This window comes from Melopsittacus undulatus, chromosome 1 (assembly GCF_012275295.1).
Source record: "Melopsittacus undulatus isolate bMelUnd1 chromosome 1, bMelUnd1.mat.Z, whole genome shotgun sequence".
In the NCBI taxonomy this organism is placed as follows: domain Eukaryota; kingdom Metazoa; phylum Chordata; class Aves; order Psittaciformes; family Psittaculidae; genus Melopsittacus; species Melopsittacus undulatus.
This window is the reverse complement of record NC_047527.1, coordinates 93,408,109-93,424,139: the sequence shown is the minus strand read 5'-3', so window position 1 is coordinate 93,424,139 and position 16,031 is coordinate 93,408,109. Positions and strand designations below refer to the sequence as shown.

Sequence of the window (16,031 nt, the reverse complement as noted above, 5' to 3'; positions counted from 1 at the left end):
TTAAAGATATAGCATAAAAGAAGTCAAATGTTTTGGCCACTTTTAAAACGGAGAAAAAGAAGGAAACAGGCTTTTGCAGGTCAGTCAGTTTATGTAGTTCCTGGAAAATAGGGAGGAAGACATGCAAAACTATTTTTAAGCATCCAGAAAAGAGCCAACACTGATTTCCTATCCACAGCTACATCAATCAAAATGAATCCCATCAGAGACTAAGTGGACTTGCAGATAAATCATAGGTATCTTGATGGTTTGTAAGGCTTTCTGCAGTACCTCACATGTTGTTCTCACAAAAAAAAAAAAACAAAAAACCAAAAAACACACCATGAAACACAGTGCAAATAAAACTAGAAAGCACATACAAATCTTCTGGAAAATGCTACCTTGGAATACGTCAATCATTCAGTGACAAATATGAAGAATTATATATTGATTTTTCCTTCATGGTCTGCCTTCCCCTCCAGCCTTCACTTGCCATAGAAGTCCTCACTCAGGTCTTTTTCTGGCAGAGTAGCAAGCAATAAATAAAACCATACTGTTGAAGAAAAACAAAGTGTAGTACAGAGGTTCAGCAGTCAAACTTAGACATGAATCAGTCTTGGCTTTTCTCACACATGAAATACATTCTACATGTTACACCATACATTATCACATGCGCATATGTGGAGTATCAGGGCCAAGCATCTGTGATTCACCAGAAGCAGTTATCACAGCTGTATCTAATTCCTGGGTCACGTAATGCCATTTAGTCACAGAACTTAACAAGGGAGCTCAGAGGTAGTACTGGTAGATCCCAGTAGAAGTATGGTTGAGTAAGTGGCATTGTTCCTTTACCTACTCAATTTCTTTCCTTTTCTCCCACCTCCTGATCTCCCCAGGTCTCTTTCTTACTTTTAAAAGAATATCCCTACATATTCCCATTGTATGATCTTTGTATTGGGCAACATTAGCTGAAGTAAGAAGTATTACTGAATCTGCGATGCTGGTGAATATTAGAAACAAGGGAGATGGTCCCCTCTTTAATTTAAATCACACTAACTAATCAACACCATCCAAAGCTGCATACTCTCACCTGCAAGTGAGAGTGGTACATTTAACAGTGCAATTGGTTGCCTCACACATCATAGAGTACATGAAACTCTATAAAATCCATCCCAGACAGCAGATTCTTTGCTTGCCCTAGCCATGACCGTGGCTTCCCTAGGGTGTTGTGCCACATCACTACCCACTAAGGCCTCAAGCACATGCTCAAAGGCTAGAGCAGCCCTCAACTGTCATCTCTCCTTATTGTCTGCTCAATGGGGAGCTTACTAGACTTTTCTTTGATGGTACAACTGCAAGGTTCAGCTGTGCTCCCTTTCCTTTAGAGTTGTGAGAAGAGCAAAAGGTGTCCTTTGCACAAGCAACACCATTCCAGATGCTGCCTTGCTGCTTGGAGTTACAAAGCTCTGAAGGAGAAAACAGCTAATATTGCCTGACAGGAAAGAGGTTATTTCTCAGTCAGCCAAGGATGGTTTGGTGACACACAGCTAATTATTTATTTTGAATAGGTAAGAGCATATGAGTTACCAATGAAAACTGAGCTGTTTGTGTGTGGAGATTCAGAACTACAAAACCTACAGCCATCTACAAAAGAAGGAATCAAATATCATACTGCATCTGCTGGTACCCAAGAATACCTATTTCTAGTGCTTGCAGAATTGTAACTGGCTAAAATGGATATGAAGGATCTGCAGCCACTCAGTCATGAAAGGGTGTCAGGAAACTTCTTGGAGACCTCTTACAGGGAAGTAAAAGCAAAGCAGCCTCAGAAAAATAAATAGCCATCATAAAGGCATAAAATACAAGATGGCTGGTTTGCTTTCACAGAAATGGTCAAATACAACTTGTCTGGCAGACACCACCAAGAAAGTGCATACGCTATCCTAACAGAAAGAAAAATCTCTAAGGGCATTATGTATGGCTTCTACAGTTGGTAAATACAGTGACAGATCTAAGTGACGGTTAGAGTAAATGGAGGAGGATACAATGTCTGATCATGGATTTTATTTTTTCCTTACTAACAATGGGTATATTTAACAGACAAATGCCCAGATGTAAATGGATGAGGTTTTAGATTGAGCAGTTTTGTATGGACACCTCATTTGCGTAGGGACAGATGGTAGACGGGCAAGTACTGCTTTGGATGAAGGCTGCTGAAAACTGAGCTTTTGGAGATCGGGTTGGCACTTTCAGATGTAAGACAAGGTCTCACATCTTTGTCCACCATGGTCATGGCACACCCACCATTCCCTTCTTGTGCTGAAAGACTTTAGTAACTCCCCACTATAACACCGTAAAAGAAAACACCCTGTACCTACCTCTATTCCTGAAGCAAATTATTTTTGAGATCAAACAGTAGTTGTTATTCACCTCAGTTAGTAAGCAGGATGCTTAATACAACTAATACAGAGATAAAAATTCAAGGAAACACCCTTCTCAGGAATTAAAGGAAAGGTTCAGTAGCTGACTGACATAACGTTTTCTGTCTGGGAGCAAGGTAATTATTTGATGACATATAGAAAGAGAGAAGGAAAGAGATAGTAAGAAGAAGTGAATCTTTTCTGTTGGCATCACAATGCTTTAAAAAAATACTATAATTACACCAATAATTGAAACTGGATTGATTACACTATTGAAAATACATACAGAAGTGTTAGAATCCTCACTGCAGTTAAAGGCAGAATAATCATGAAGCTGCAGTCACATTAGTGCCCTCACAGAATCACAGAATCCCAAGGGTTGGAAGGGACCTCGAAAGATCATCTAGTCCAACCCCCCTGCAAGAGCAGGGTAACCTAGAGTACATCACACAGGAACTTGTCCAGGCGGGCCCTGAATATCTTCAACGTAGGAGACTCCACAACCCCCCTGGGCAACCTGTTCCAGTGCTCTGTCACTCTTACAGTAAAGAAGTTCTTCCTGATGTTAATGCGGAACCTCCTATGCTCCAGTTTACACCCATTGCCCCTTGTCCTATCACTGGATATCACTGAAAAAAGCCTAGCTCCATCATCATGACACCCACCCTTTACATATTTGTAAACACTGATGAGGTCACCCCTCAGTCTCCTCTTCTCCAAGCTAAAGAGACCCAGCTCCCTCAGCCTCTCCTCATAAGGGAGGTGTTCCACTCCTTTAATCATCTTTGTGGCTCTGCGCTGGACTCTTTCAAGCAATTCCCTGTCCTTCTTGAACTGAGGGGCCCAGAACTGGATGCAATATTCCAGATGTGGCCTCACCAAGGCAGAGTAGAGGGGGAGGAGAACCTCTCTTGCCCTACTAACCACACCCTTTCTAATGCACCCTAGGATGCTATTTGCCTTCTTGGCCACAAGGGCACATTGCTGGCTCATGGTCATCCTCCTATCCACCAGGATCCCCAGGTCCCTTTCCCCTTCACTCCTTTCCAGCAGGTCAACCCCCAACCTGTACTGGTACATGGGTTTGTTATTCCCCAGATGCAAGACTCTACAATTGCCCTAGTTGAGTTTCACCAAGTTTCTCCCTGCCCAACTCTCCAGCCTGTCCAGGTCTCGCTGAATGGCAGCACAGCCTTCTGGTGTGTCAGCCACTCCTCCCAGTTTAGTGTCACCAGCAAACTTGCTGAGGGTACATTCAGTTCCCTCATCCAGGTCCCTGAAAATATTAAACAGCACTGGTCCCAGCACTGACCCCTGAGGGACTCCACTAGTCACAGACCTCCAGCTAGATTGACCACAACTCTCTGCCTTCCTCCTTTCAACCAGTTCTTGATCCACCTCACTAGCTGATCATCAAGCCCACACTTCCTTAGCTTATCTATGAGGATGCTGTAGGAGACAGTTTCAAATGACTTACTGAAATCAAGAAAAAACGCATCTACCGCTCTACCATCATCCCTCCACCTAGTCACTTCCTCAAAACAGCTGCCATCTCCTATTCTCAGTAGAGGTGAACCCAATTGTACTTTACCAAGGTCTCTATTTTTAAAATGGCTATTTCTTAGTGTTATTTTCATGTGATGGAAATCCAGCTTATCCTAAGATGATGATGAAACCTAATGCTTTCATAAATTCTGATGGACCAAATCTCAAGGACAGAGTTCCCAGACAATTAATAGTTGCCTTGAAAAAATAAAGAACAGAGAAATTAAAATTATCAAGAACATAAGGTATTACAGATCCCTAATTTTAGAGAAAAAGATTAATTTTTACACTTAGAATTAAAGCATTATGATAATTTGCAATGTAGCTAAATATAAAATCCCTACTAATCACATCTAAATCATGTTCTTACGCTGCTTATTAAAATACGTATCTGTCTAGTGTGCAATTTGAGTTATGCAAATATCACCACTATCACTTTTACAACTGAATGCAATAGCGAAAAGGAGAAATCCAGGTCCAAAATGATGATGATAGCAATGATGATGATAACAACAATCTACTAAATATGATTTCATAGTTAACACACTTCAGAGTGAGAATTTTCTACAGATAGCCTACTGGAGATAACAAGTATCCAGGATAATTTCTGAAACAATAATGTATTTAGCAGTAGGTAGATAAAATAGGGGTAAAAGCCAAGAAGTAGCATTTAAGTTCTGAACAATATGTTGACTCTCATGTACATATGACTCAGCATCACTGCAATTGCTTATTAAAACACCCCAAAACAACAACAAAAAATCAGCACATTTTGCTTAACTGTGCTCTTTTCTCTGAACTGGATACATTTATGGTAAGCATAACCTAACTGATGGTTATGAAATGATAAGACCATTTAGACAGATGTCTCATTCTCCATGGACATTTTTTCTCCAGGAGAAACAAGAAAAGCCTGCAGCCTTAACTGTCTTTTCTGAATTTATGGTGGCAGAAGTGTCCATCTGGATTAGTGTCATCTGGCCTTTTAGAAAAAAAATCAGTGCCTGTAAGGTTTTCAAAGATAAATTATCTATGTCAAGTGAAGATTCTATGTCGACCTACTGTTCATTTGTTTTTGTTTTTTTTTTCTATTAAGACAAACTCAGATGAGGGGTTTCCCCAGAAAGAGAATTATATTTACAACTTCCATCATAACTACCCACTAAATATTCCAGAGCACCCAATGTTACTATATTTAATAGTCCACAAACAGTCCCTAAAAGTCATAGTATCTTCCTAAAATGAGCTAACTTAAATCAACAACACAAATACATTATTGCAGCTGTGATACTCTGGCAGAATCACTGGAGCTGTCTTGGAGAAGTGGAACTCAGTAATGTGGAGTAGTTTACAAATAGGTATAGATCTGTCCATTGCAGAAGTAATGCAAAGCTAAAATAACATAATAAATAGACCCAACATTTTTTTTTTCTAAAGGCAAGAATAACAATTCTTAAATAACTTGCTTACTGGTTCACAATTTGCAGTTAAATAATACAGACAAAACTATTTTCATAGAACAAGATTCTATCCTCTGATCCACCACAAAGGAATATGTTATGAACATCCTGTAAAAACACTCGTTCACAAATTCAGGCTGGTAATACAATGTATCACATGTACAGATGCACATAACAGTTGTATGTCACTTCATGTGCTGTTTCTCTCCCTATGCTAATACAATGAATTAAATTCATTAACAGTAAGATGACAAATAACATTTTATTAAAAGATGACAGAGTATGAGTGCATAACATGTATGGTAACATGCTATTTCCTTCTAGCAGAAAATCATATATGTTACACTAGGCAAGGAAGGACAAGTTAAAAGCCTGTCCATTCTTGATGTTGTGGGAAAGACCATCAGGTTCTGGCAGCAATGTGAATATAAAACATAAGAGATTAGCACAAGCTCTTCTTGCTCTGTTTGACTAGTTACTCTCCAGAGAGTAAAGAAAAAAAAGGATCTCATAACAAGGGATTTTTAAAGAACTACAGGGAGAGGCAGGAGGTGGGAGAAAAGAGAGAAACAAAATCTATTAATTACAGATTTTCATCAGCACTGGATTAGATGCCTCATCTTCTTTGAAAGTTCTAATTAACTGAAAGCAATAAGCACTAGTACTACAAATAAAACGAAAGAATGTAAAACTGGGTTAAAATGACATTACCATTTTCCAAGTAACATTCTTAACCACAGAACAGCTAATGTCCTTTTAATAATTTAGCTCTTCACATACTGGCTTCCCATGGCACCCAGTTAAACAGAAGAGGGTAAATTAACTTAAAGTCTTTGCATCTCCTGTGAAATAAGCATGCTTAGTTGTGGATGAAAGAATATAAACAAAACAGAGACAGAAATAAGTATTTTGATTTTTAAGCTTCCTCACTTCCAAAAATGACATTGGTATTTTTTCACTTTCAAATTTTTAAAATGAACTCAAAACTAATAAAAATAATTCAAGAGTGTGAGTTGGTTACAGTAAGCAGACTATTTCAACACCAGCTATTTATATTCGAAAACTCAGTATTTCCCATTATGAGATAGCCTACAATAAATGAGCAGTCATTGTAAAAGCTCTAAACAATAAATTCAAAGAGCCAAATATAATCTCATTTTATGTCTTCAGCAGCTGACACATCCTATGCAATTTGTGGTATATACTGAGAGTAGGCAGAAATACTTTCTTTTGCTTTCAGATGTATATGCGAAGGGACAGAACTGCTGATAAGTAGTTTTGATTTCATGTTGGTGCAGGAGGATACATAAATTGAAAGAAAAGGTTTTTTGTTTAAACTGATTTACGTTGTTGGCTGACTTTCATTCTTACAATGAAAGGAACTATAAATGTTATTTATGCCCATAATAACGAAATAACAAGTGAATTATTGTACAGCCATCAGTCTTGCATGCTTTCTTGTTTTGAGATTCAGATTACAAAAATACAAATTCAATTTTTTAAAAATAAATCAAACCTTGCCTTCAGATGTGATTGCTGTTATTATTGCTTATAAATAGCTATTTATATCAATTAAAATGCACCAAATAGCCATCTCCCTTCTATATTAAAACAGGCTGTTTTCCTTATGAGAATTTGATATGATAATGTCAGGAAGAGTTACATTTCTCACTCAAAAATAGAAAGAAAGAAGGAAAACACCTAAAACCTGAAAGATTAATGCCAATTTTATCAATGGCCTTCAACACAGGCTAAAGGAAGCAGAGCTTATAAGCAGTGTATAAAGAGAGTCTTGAGAAGAATTTGCCTTCAACTTTGATACTGGACAAATAAATCAGAAATTATTATTCCCATATTATTAATACTTTGCATAATTATTCACAATAAGCTTGAGATTGCTGGAGTCTCAAAGGTCTTAAAATGGGAAAAAAAGCCATGCAAAATCAATTAGATACCTCTCCTGGTACTCATTCAGCTGAAATTTGATAGAAAGGAGACATGACTTCAGTATTACCACTATTTTACCTTCCTTAACAATCTGAAGAATAATTTATATACGAAAATGCATTCAGTGATCTAGTGAACCTCTAAAGGCAATTCAATAATCATTTTACTCACTGGACTAAAAAATAAAATAAAAAAACCCCTGAATTGTAGCTCAGTTCTGAAAAAAAAAATCATCTGTATTTTCACATATATGCCTTATATACTAAAAATATCTGAATACACCACGTACAGTGGCACAAGAAAATGGCTCTTACCACTGCAGCTGGCACTTGATGCATTTTTGCAGCTGGGGTTCCGGGTCGTGGGTAAAATTGATTAATAAACAAGCTTGGAAATCTGTACTGTTCTACAAGTTTCACTGTTTCTTGAAAATCTTCCTCAGTCTCTCCTGGAAAACCACAGATGATATCTGTAGCAATTGTTATTCCAGGAACCCTGTAAATAAAGTAAAAATGAACACTGAATTAAGGACATGTAAAAGTTTTGCTCCCTTAAAAGCCAGTGTACATAGACTTACAACTCTTCAACTTGATCTACAGAAATTGAGACCATTCAGTACTTGGCCGAGAGCACACAGAAGAAAGATATTACAGCAAATACTGGATTAAGAGTGTGACAGAAAGAATAAAACATCTGGACTAACTCCTCCTTCATTTGAAATTATAAGTGTTCACCAGAGCTTGTAAATTTCTCAAATTCTGATTGTTTAACCCACAAAATTCATAACTTTTGAGACTTAACCACTAGAATTTGTAAACTACTTGAAGTTTTATAATGCTGCTATCAAAGTAGAACAGGGATTCCAAAAGGAGGGACTGGCATGCAATATAATGTAGCAAATGTTTGAAGCCAAGACATCTCTTAGTCCCAGGTTAATTTCTAACTCAGTACTCTATAAAATCAGCCTATGACTTGCTTTAATAGGAAAGCAAAATACTTAAGTTTACAAATGCACAGGCACTAAGCTTTCATGTTATTTAGTAAGGTCGACATTTCCTAACTGTTCCACTTGGACTGAATATGCAGCACCCTTACACACAGCATCTTTAGAGAGCCTGGCTAGTAAAAACAGCCAACAGACACAGCAGGATGCACAGAATAGGATGAAGTAAGGGGGCCTCAGCTGAGATCACACCATAGTATAAGTCTTAGACACAACAGTTATATGCTACTGAGCATTTTCCCCAGTAGATGTTGGAAAAGCTGTCTGTGCTGGGGTTGAGACTTGCACCTAGACTGAGCTTTGGACAGTGGATGCAGCTCTGCAAGTGTCTCAGGCTGCACAGAGTCCCTGGGGGCTCTCTCTGATGTCAGGAGAGATGGCCCTTTGTCCTGCAGGAGCTGTGCTGTCTTGAGTTATGTAGGAAGTCAGCAGGCTGTGAAGTGTGAGAGAAGATGTAAGGGAGATAAACAGGATGTTCTCTGCAACTCCACATCTTGAAGAACCTCATCTCCCATCTGCTGTGGAGAAGCAAGTATTGTCAACCCCAACTACCAATGGAAATGAAACCTCTGGAGAAAGGGAATGATGGAAGCTGGTGACTTCTGACACTGAAAGGAAGGGTCTGCCCCACCTAAGGGCTTACAAGTTATTGCCCTCAAGGTTGAAGAGGAGGCAGATGTGCTGACAAGCAAAATATCTGGTCTACCCAACCCCTAAACAATACAAGACTACCAGGAAGAAGTAGCAAGTCATTGTAATGGGTGACTCCCTGCTGCAGGGAGACACAAGCACCCATCTGTCAACCCAACCAATCATCTAGAGAAGTTTGCTGTCTGCTAGGGTCCAGGGTCGAGGATGTTGTGGGGTTTATCTGGCCCTCTGACTGCTACTCCCTGTTGTTATTCTGTGTGTGTACAAATGATACCACAATTGGAAACCTGGACAGTATTAAAAGCGACTGCAGAGCTCTTGGGGGGACAGTAAGCAAGGGCATGGGGGCTCAGGTGTTGTGCTCCTTGCGTCAGGAAACACTTTTTTACTGAGGGTGACAGAGTACTGGCACAGGTTGCCAAGGGAGACTGTGGAGTCTCCCTCCTTGGAGATACTCAAAAGCTGTGTAGACACAGGCAGCAATAGGCTCTAAGTGACCCTGCTTGAACAGGGGGGTTTGGACAAAATGGTCTCCAGAGCTCCCTTCTAACCTTCACCCTTCTGTGATGCTGTGATATAGCTCAGAAAAATGAGTCCTACAAGATTACTGCACAGTATTTACAGAGCACTCCGCATGATCCAGGAGATAGAAACTCCAGTTTCCAAATCTGACTCCTACCAGTTGCATGACCACTGCCCTATAAGAGTCTATGAAACCACTGCACTGTTTTGTATTCATCATGCCTGTGTACAGCGGGAATAGTGATAAACCTCTTCTGCAGAGAGGCAGAAATATACAGTGTTCAGAAGTGCTCAGTGCTCCCTACTGATACAGATAAGACTGTTTCTACACTATCAGTGAGATTGATGAACTGGAGAAAATATGATTTATGAGGAGAAGAACCCTATAAAGATATTGGTGGTATCTGACTTCAAGCTGGCCCTGTTTCAAATGAGGGGAATAGATGAGATGATTTCCAGAGGTCCCTTCCAACCTAAATAACTCTACAGATCTTAAATAGGCTACAGGCAAGGGGAACAACTGAGATAGCTTCTTTTAAGGGTGAGTAGCGTGAAGACTACTGCCACAAGCAAAGCTCAACACCTGAGCTTAAGAAGGTGTCTCTCTATGGAAGTTGCTGTAAGGCTTCACTTCCCTTTAACAGGACAAAAACCAGCAGAACTGTGAATGCAACAAAATGAATTTGCATGTAATCCAAAAAAGCATTTGAATGGCCATTTTCTTAATAGACAGTATATCACCACATAAAAATTAATGCTATGGCTAAAGCAGGTGAAGAGTTTGAATACTCTGAACAGCTGAAAGAAAAACTTCCTGCAACAATGAGTTCTACTGGACCAGAAGAATCTGTTGGCTAAAGACCCAAGTAAGTTGAAGCAGAGAATATTGCTCTTAGTAATATGATTAGGTGCAATATTACAGCATGCATAGCTTATATTCACCACAGTAGCCTTCAGACAAACAGTATATGGTAGTAAACATATTTTATGACTTTTTTTTAACTTAACCCCCCCACCTTTTTATTTAAGCAAAGCAAATGTCTTGGCCTCTTTTTTTTTTTATATATTTCTGAAATTCTTTCAGCTCCTTTTTGAGTTCATGAATTCAGACTACATCACTTGAGATGGAGTTAAAACATGGCATTTGAGTACCAAATCCAAACCAACATAAAACTGAATATTTTCAAGGACTTGGTCCAGTAGTCGTAAGTGGGAAATACAAGCTGAGTATTGCACAGAACAGCAAAAAATCCCCAGAGCTGCTGGCTAAACAGTCTCAATTACCACTGCTTTCTTAAGACAGACAAACTGCAAGATACAAAGTTTGTTAGCTTTAAGGACTGAGCGAACAGAGGAGCACTATATTCTGCAACATGATTTTGTTCACATCACAAATATATTATGTGGTAATAGTAAGCTTATGGAAGAAAAAGTACATTATAAATCAGTATCACGTAACATCAGCTGCCATTTCTCAGAATATGAACAGAACATTTGTTACATTTGACAAAACCATTAAAATGAAGTTATTTTAACCATTTTAATGACACTATTGGCAACAGTCAAAGCATTTATTACCAATGGTAGTAGTAATACCATCTTTTATAAAGGTTTGGTTGTTTCTATAGCAACATGAATTATAAGGTCCAATCAATCTAGATACAATACAATATGCTCTTCTCTCTATAACACCAGTTGTCATTCAGTTAAAAGGAAATTACATATTTTAAAAATTCATAAACTCTACAAATGTCTGAACTCCATTTGGTGATAAGGTGTTAATTATCTTAGTAATTAGATTTCTTCCTGGATGGAATTATTACATACAAAGAAAAGCTAGGGTATGAAAAGAGAATAAGGACCACACTGTATTCAGCAACAGCAATTAATTACAGTTCAATCCAGTATGACTGCCTGAAATACGACATTGCATAGTGCATTTTTATACCTCTGTTGATTATGTTGCTTAAAAAGTAGTTATAAAGGGGAAAAAAGCATGAGATTTCACTCAGAATAAAACCCAGTTACTGAATAAAAATCAAGCTCTTAGCCTTCCGCAAAGCACTGATGAACATAAGTACAATTAGTTCCACATGCAGAACAACATTTCTTAATGAAAGAAAAGGGGGAAAAAGATGTAATTGTGGAAAAACATAAAATGCATACACACTTGAAATTAAAGAGACCTTTGCTCTGACAGTCTGAAAGAAAGCAGCACAAAATTCCTGATTGCATAGATTCAGATGTCTAAAAAATTCTTCCAGCTATGAAATATGATGCAAAATTTCACAAGAACAATTTCTTGTGCATCAGCCAATATTAAATTGTTTTTTTGAAATGAAATGCAGTTTATCTATTCTGAAGTAAATAAAGAAGAAAAATGATGAACATCCCTAGTAAGCATTTTGTAACATTTATTACATAAATGCATTTACAGTAAGTCTAAAAATTCAACCGCAGCAAATGTTTCCTAAGTCAATAAAGAAGCTCCACAACACATTGTTCCATGAACCAAAAATACACAGTGCTCCTTATGAAAGATAAAATGATTTTGAAAAAGCTAGAAACTGCTTCAAACATACAGAATTCTGGATGCTCATTATAGCCCAGCAAATGGAAGCAGTCAGTTTGTTTAAATACTTCTGAGCATAAAAGCACTTAAACTTTGCCAGCCATTTTAAGCCCTCATAATCCTAACAAACTCCTGTGCAACCATTTTATCCGGCAATCATAAATTTTACAAGATTTCTTCTCTGAAGATGTACTACCATCTTCATTCAACTTTAGTCACAAAGAAAAAAACAGTTGACTCTCAATTGAAACATTTTACATTGAAACTGCTGAATCACAGAAAAAGATTAATTTGAGGGATACTCAAATTAGATAATACAGCCCTAATACTTTTGGTTCCTGGACATTCTCTCCTTTATGTTCTTCTACATAGATAGATCCCTTACATTTACTCAAGCAGATTTATACTCTGTCATCTTGAACCAAACCAACAATTCAAGCACTATCATCTTGAGTAGGTCTGACCATGTAAAAAGAAGCAATTGCTTCATCTTACAGTAAAGAACATTGTAGTGTGATGCTGGAAGGACCAGCACACCTAGAAATGAAAGTGCTGAGAGGACAGATATCCAAAACCTCAGAGAAAGGAGAAACAAATGGGTTTGAAAGGACACAGAAGAAATGCAACACTTTATCCATATCTACCTGAAGAGGAACCAAGTCAGCCTCTTGGGACAAAGAAAAATGCCAAAGGAATGCCTGATGCCTGAAAGTAAAGTTGCGGATAAGTAATGAATGTGCTGTGGGTAACTACAGCCCTGAGAATTGCCTTCTCACAGCTTGCAGGTATTCAAGTTAGCTCTAAAGAAGTCCAGAAAGATAAATGAGCCCGAGGTGAAATCTGTGCTAGTACAGCTATGTAGTTCCTGGAGCTCTGTTTGCTCAGGGATCTGCATTTTCATATTACTAACCAGCAAGCAGGGCAGGCACACCCTCACAGTGACAAGTTTCCTGCTCTTTTCTGACCCAGGGACTTAGTTATCAATGTTAGGGAAAACAGAAATTGAACTAGCAGTAACAGGAAAATACAGCAGATACTGCAGTACCAGTTACCACAAGCTGATTCACCAACAAAGGGAAGTTAGAGAACTCTTCATAGAAGGTAGTTGGGAGTGAAATGCAAAACCCCATGTAATTTGATTTAGGAAAGATAAAAGTGTCAAGCTGTCAAAAATAAAACAGCAAAACCCCTCTATTTTCATGGAAAAGGATGTCTAAGGCAACCAGCAGCAAAACTGTGAAACTTGCTAGGATTCACTTGTCACACGGATCATTTCATGTGACTTTAGTTACAGAAAACATTTCCTTTAGCAACACCCATTACAAACCAAATCCATGCTCAGGGAGGAAATTATGTAAAGGAGCTAAAATTCATCAGCACCTACGGCTACTCATGTGATCACCTGAAATACTTTCGCATGATCATATATTCTTCCCTCTTCCCTTTCAGAAATTAACATTTAAATCCAGCAATGACTTAAAGCCACCAACTCACTCTTCACCAAGATTCTCCACCTCCACCCCTCCCCATATAAAAATCAGTGCATTAGAATATAGCTATTTGAATAATTAAAAGCATTCTATTGTCCTTACAGAAGGCTACAAGAACTGCCTGGGAAAAGTACTTTAATTAAATTTGAAACAAAAAAGTGATGACCTAGCAACTTCTGGATTCACAAATTGGAAACTGGCATTGAAGAAATGTTAGTAAAAAATGTAGAATTCTTATGAAAATAAAACCAGTGTTCTCTGAAAGATTATTGCAGACTCATATAGTATTTTATAACCTGTCTGCAATACATGCCCATTTAGGGAATCTGCAAAGGAAATTAATAGATTAAATCATCTGAAGGTATCTGAGAGTTAAGTCTTTCAAGCATATTTACAGAACCTAACAGGCATCTCAAAGTGCTGTTTTGTGCTGGAGCTAAAGGAGATGTTTGCATCTTCCCCATGAGCACACACAGTCCTTTAGAGCTCCTTTCTCCCCCAACTCTTTTTTCTCTACAAAGCCTAGTCTTGTGGGATTTTGAACTTAAATTTAAATTGCTCACTGAGGAGTCACATGAGCTGGAACTGGCACAAGAGAAACAGACTGCTCAGCTGGAAGCACTGCTTCTTTCACAGGCTAGTAACAACAGGAAACTTCACCCTGCCTCTCTCAGGAGATTAACCTGAGAATTAAGCCATGGGAAGATCCCCACATTTTTAGAAAGGGATCTGAAATCCTCCTGCACTTTTCTCTCTCTCCAGGGACTACAGGGATGGAGTGTAGCACAATGTACTCCTAATTTAAGCATCTGGAGTTAGGGGAGTAAACCTGAACATAATTTCTGAATCAGTTTATGATTTATCCTAAAATTATGCAATGGATGGACAGACTTTAATAAATGTATATCCACTGACAATGTTATTCTTAGTAATCTTTTCCATATGTGTTTAAAAGTAGTCCAGGATGTTCAAATTCAAAAACTCTGTGGCAGGAAAAAGAGTTCTTTTGAACCCTCATATCAATTGCTCAACCGATTTACACAGTTTTACTGGTGTAAAACCAGAAAGTACCTCAGTTCAATGACAACAGACATTTCATTTACATTTGTGTGTGAAGCCTTTTAAATGATAACAGACCAAGCCTCATGGCTAGATATAAACTATTATTTGATAAGACTACTTATCCAAAAGCAGCTATATAGATCCTGAACACTAATGCTTAAGAAAAAGATGCAGAGAAAACAAGCAGTACTATCAAGCTCACCACCGAACTTACGTTATTAGTTCTTACATGAAATACTATTTAATGTCGCAATTTCCTCTTCCATTATTATGCTGCTCTAGCCACATAATGACATCATTGAAACTATAAGGACAAATAGTGGGAGATTTTGCAACTAAGAGTAGGATAAATAGAGAAGATCCAATAATGACTTCTCAAGAAAAATATTTAGAATACTGCTATAAAATTTAGCAATAGTGTAAATGGCAAAACAGGACAGACATTTCACAGAATGCAATACAACCTAAAAGGACAGATGGCAAGATATTGGAGTGAACGTGGCCAGGGAGTCAGACCTCAATAAAATAAACATGAATCATGTAAAAGTAGTACCCTTTTAATTAATTAATAACTATTCCATAGTTAACATTAATATCTTTCACTTCAAGCTTTTGGTAAGTCTAAGGGATCTTACGTTTGTTTCTATCAGGTTGTCCATCAGATTGAGCCATTTGATTTGATTTCTATTAAATGTATAATAAACTGTACTGGAAAAATCCTAAATGTGTACTATGTCCAATACTGCCAGATACATTCACATACTGAAAGAAATAGGTGAAAGATGTGGCCTCACTCTCCAAAAAAGCAAGCCGCTTATATTCACTGCAAGAAAATGGTTTATTTCATAAACTATCAGGCTTAAACTTCATTATTTTTAAACTGTGTTGCATAACAGTTATTCAGTCCCTGCATTTTGATTACTTATACTAAAGTTAGACCTGTTTGCAGTGTATGAACTTCTATTAAATACAATAGCATGAGATTCCACCCTGGCAGGACATCTGCCAACATCTTTTATTCATGTACGTGTTGCTACTGCAAAGCAACTATATTATTTCAAATATTTTAAAATGTTCTCTATTACTGCCTAACACAACTCCAGGTTGTCTCACAAATGAGTTCTTCACCTTGCAGTTTGCCTGCATTAAAGTGAATATAACTTTATGTTCTATTGTTTTTAAAAGTGTATAATGGCTTAACTCATAAGTCAACTCACTTGTTCACTTTAATTCAAATACTGAAACATTGAATACTAGCAAACATTTAAGTAAGTCATCTTTTGTTTATGTGTGTAAAATGCATAATTTTAAGTTTTAATTGTTCTCACAGCTTGAATCCTGTCTCACTGAAACTGACGCTTAAGACACAATAAACCAGAC

The 16,031-nt window shown here is 37.8% G+C and overlaps 1 protein-coding gene across 2 annotated transcripts in view; it reads right to left on the bottom strand.

Annotated features, from left to right (window-relative positions):
- The window catches only part of CDKAL1 (CDK5 regulatory subunit associated protein 1 like 1), a 392,981-nt gene that overhangs the window by 101,325 nt on the left and 275,625 nt on the right, over positions 1-16,031 (bottom strand). For both annotated transcript variants that reach the window (XM_031049673.2, XM_005149870.3), the window contains one exon: positions 7,666-7,846. In XM_031049673.2, coding sequence (XP_030905533.2) covers positions 7,666-7,846 — 181 coding nt within the window. The remainder of the gene's footprint in view (positions 1-7,665; positions 7,847-16,031) is intronic.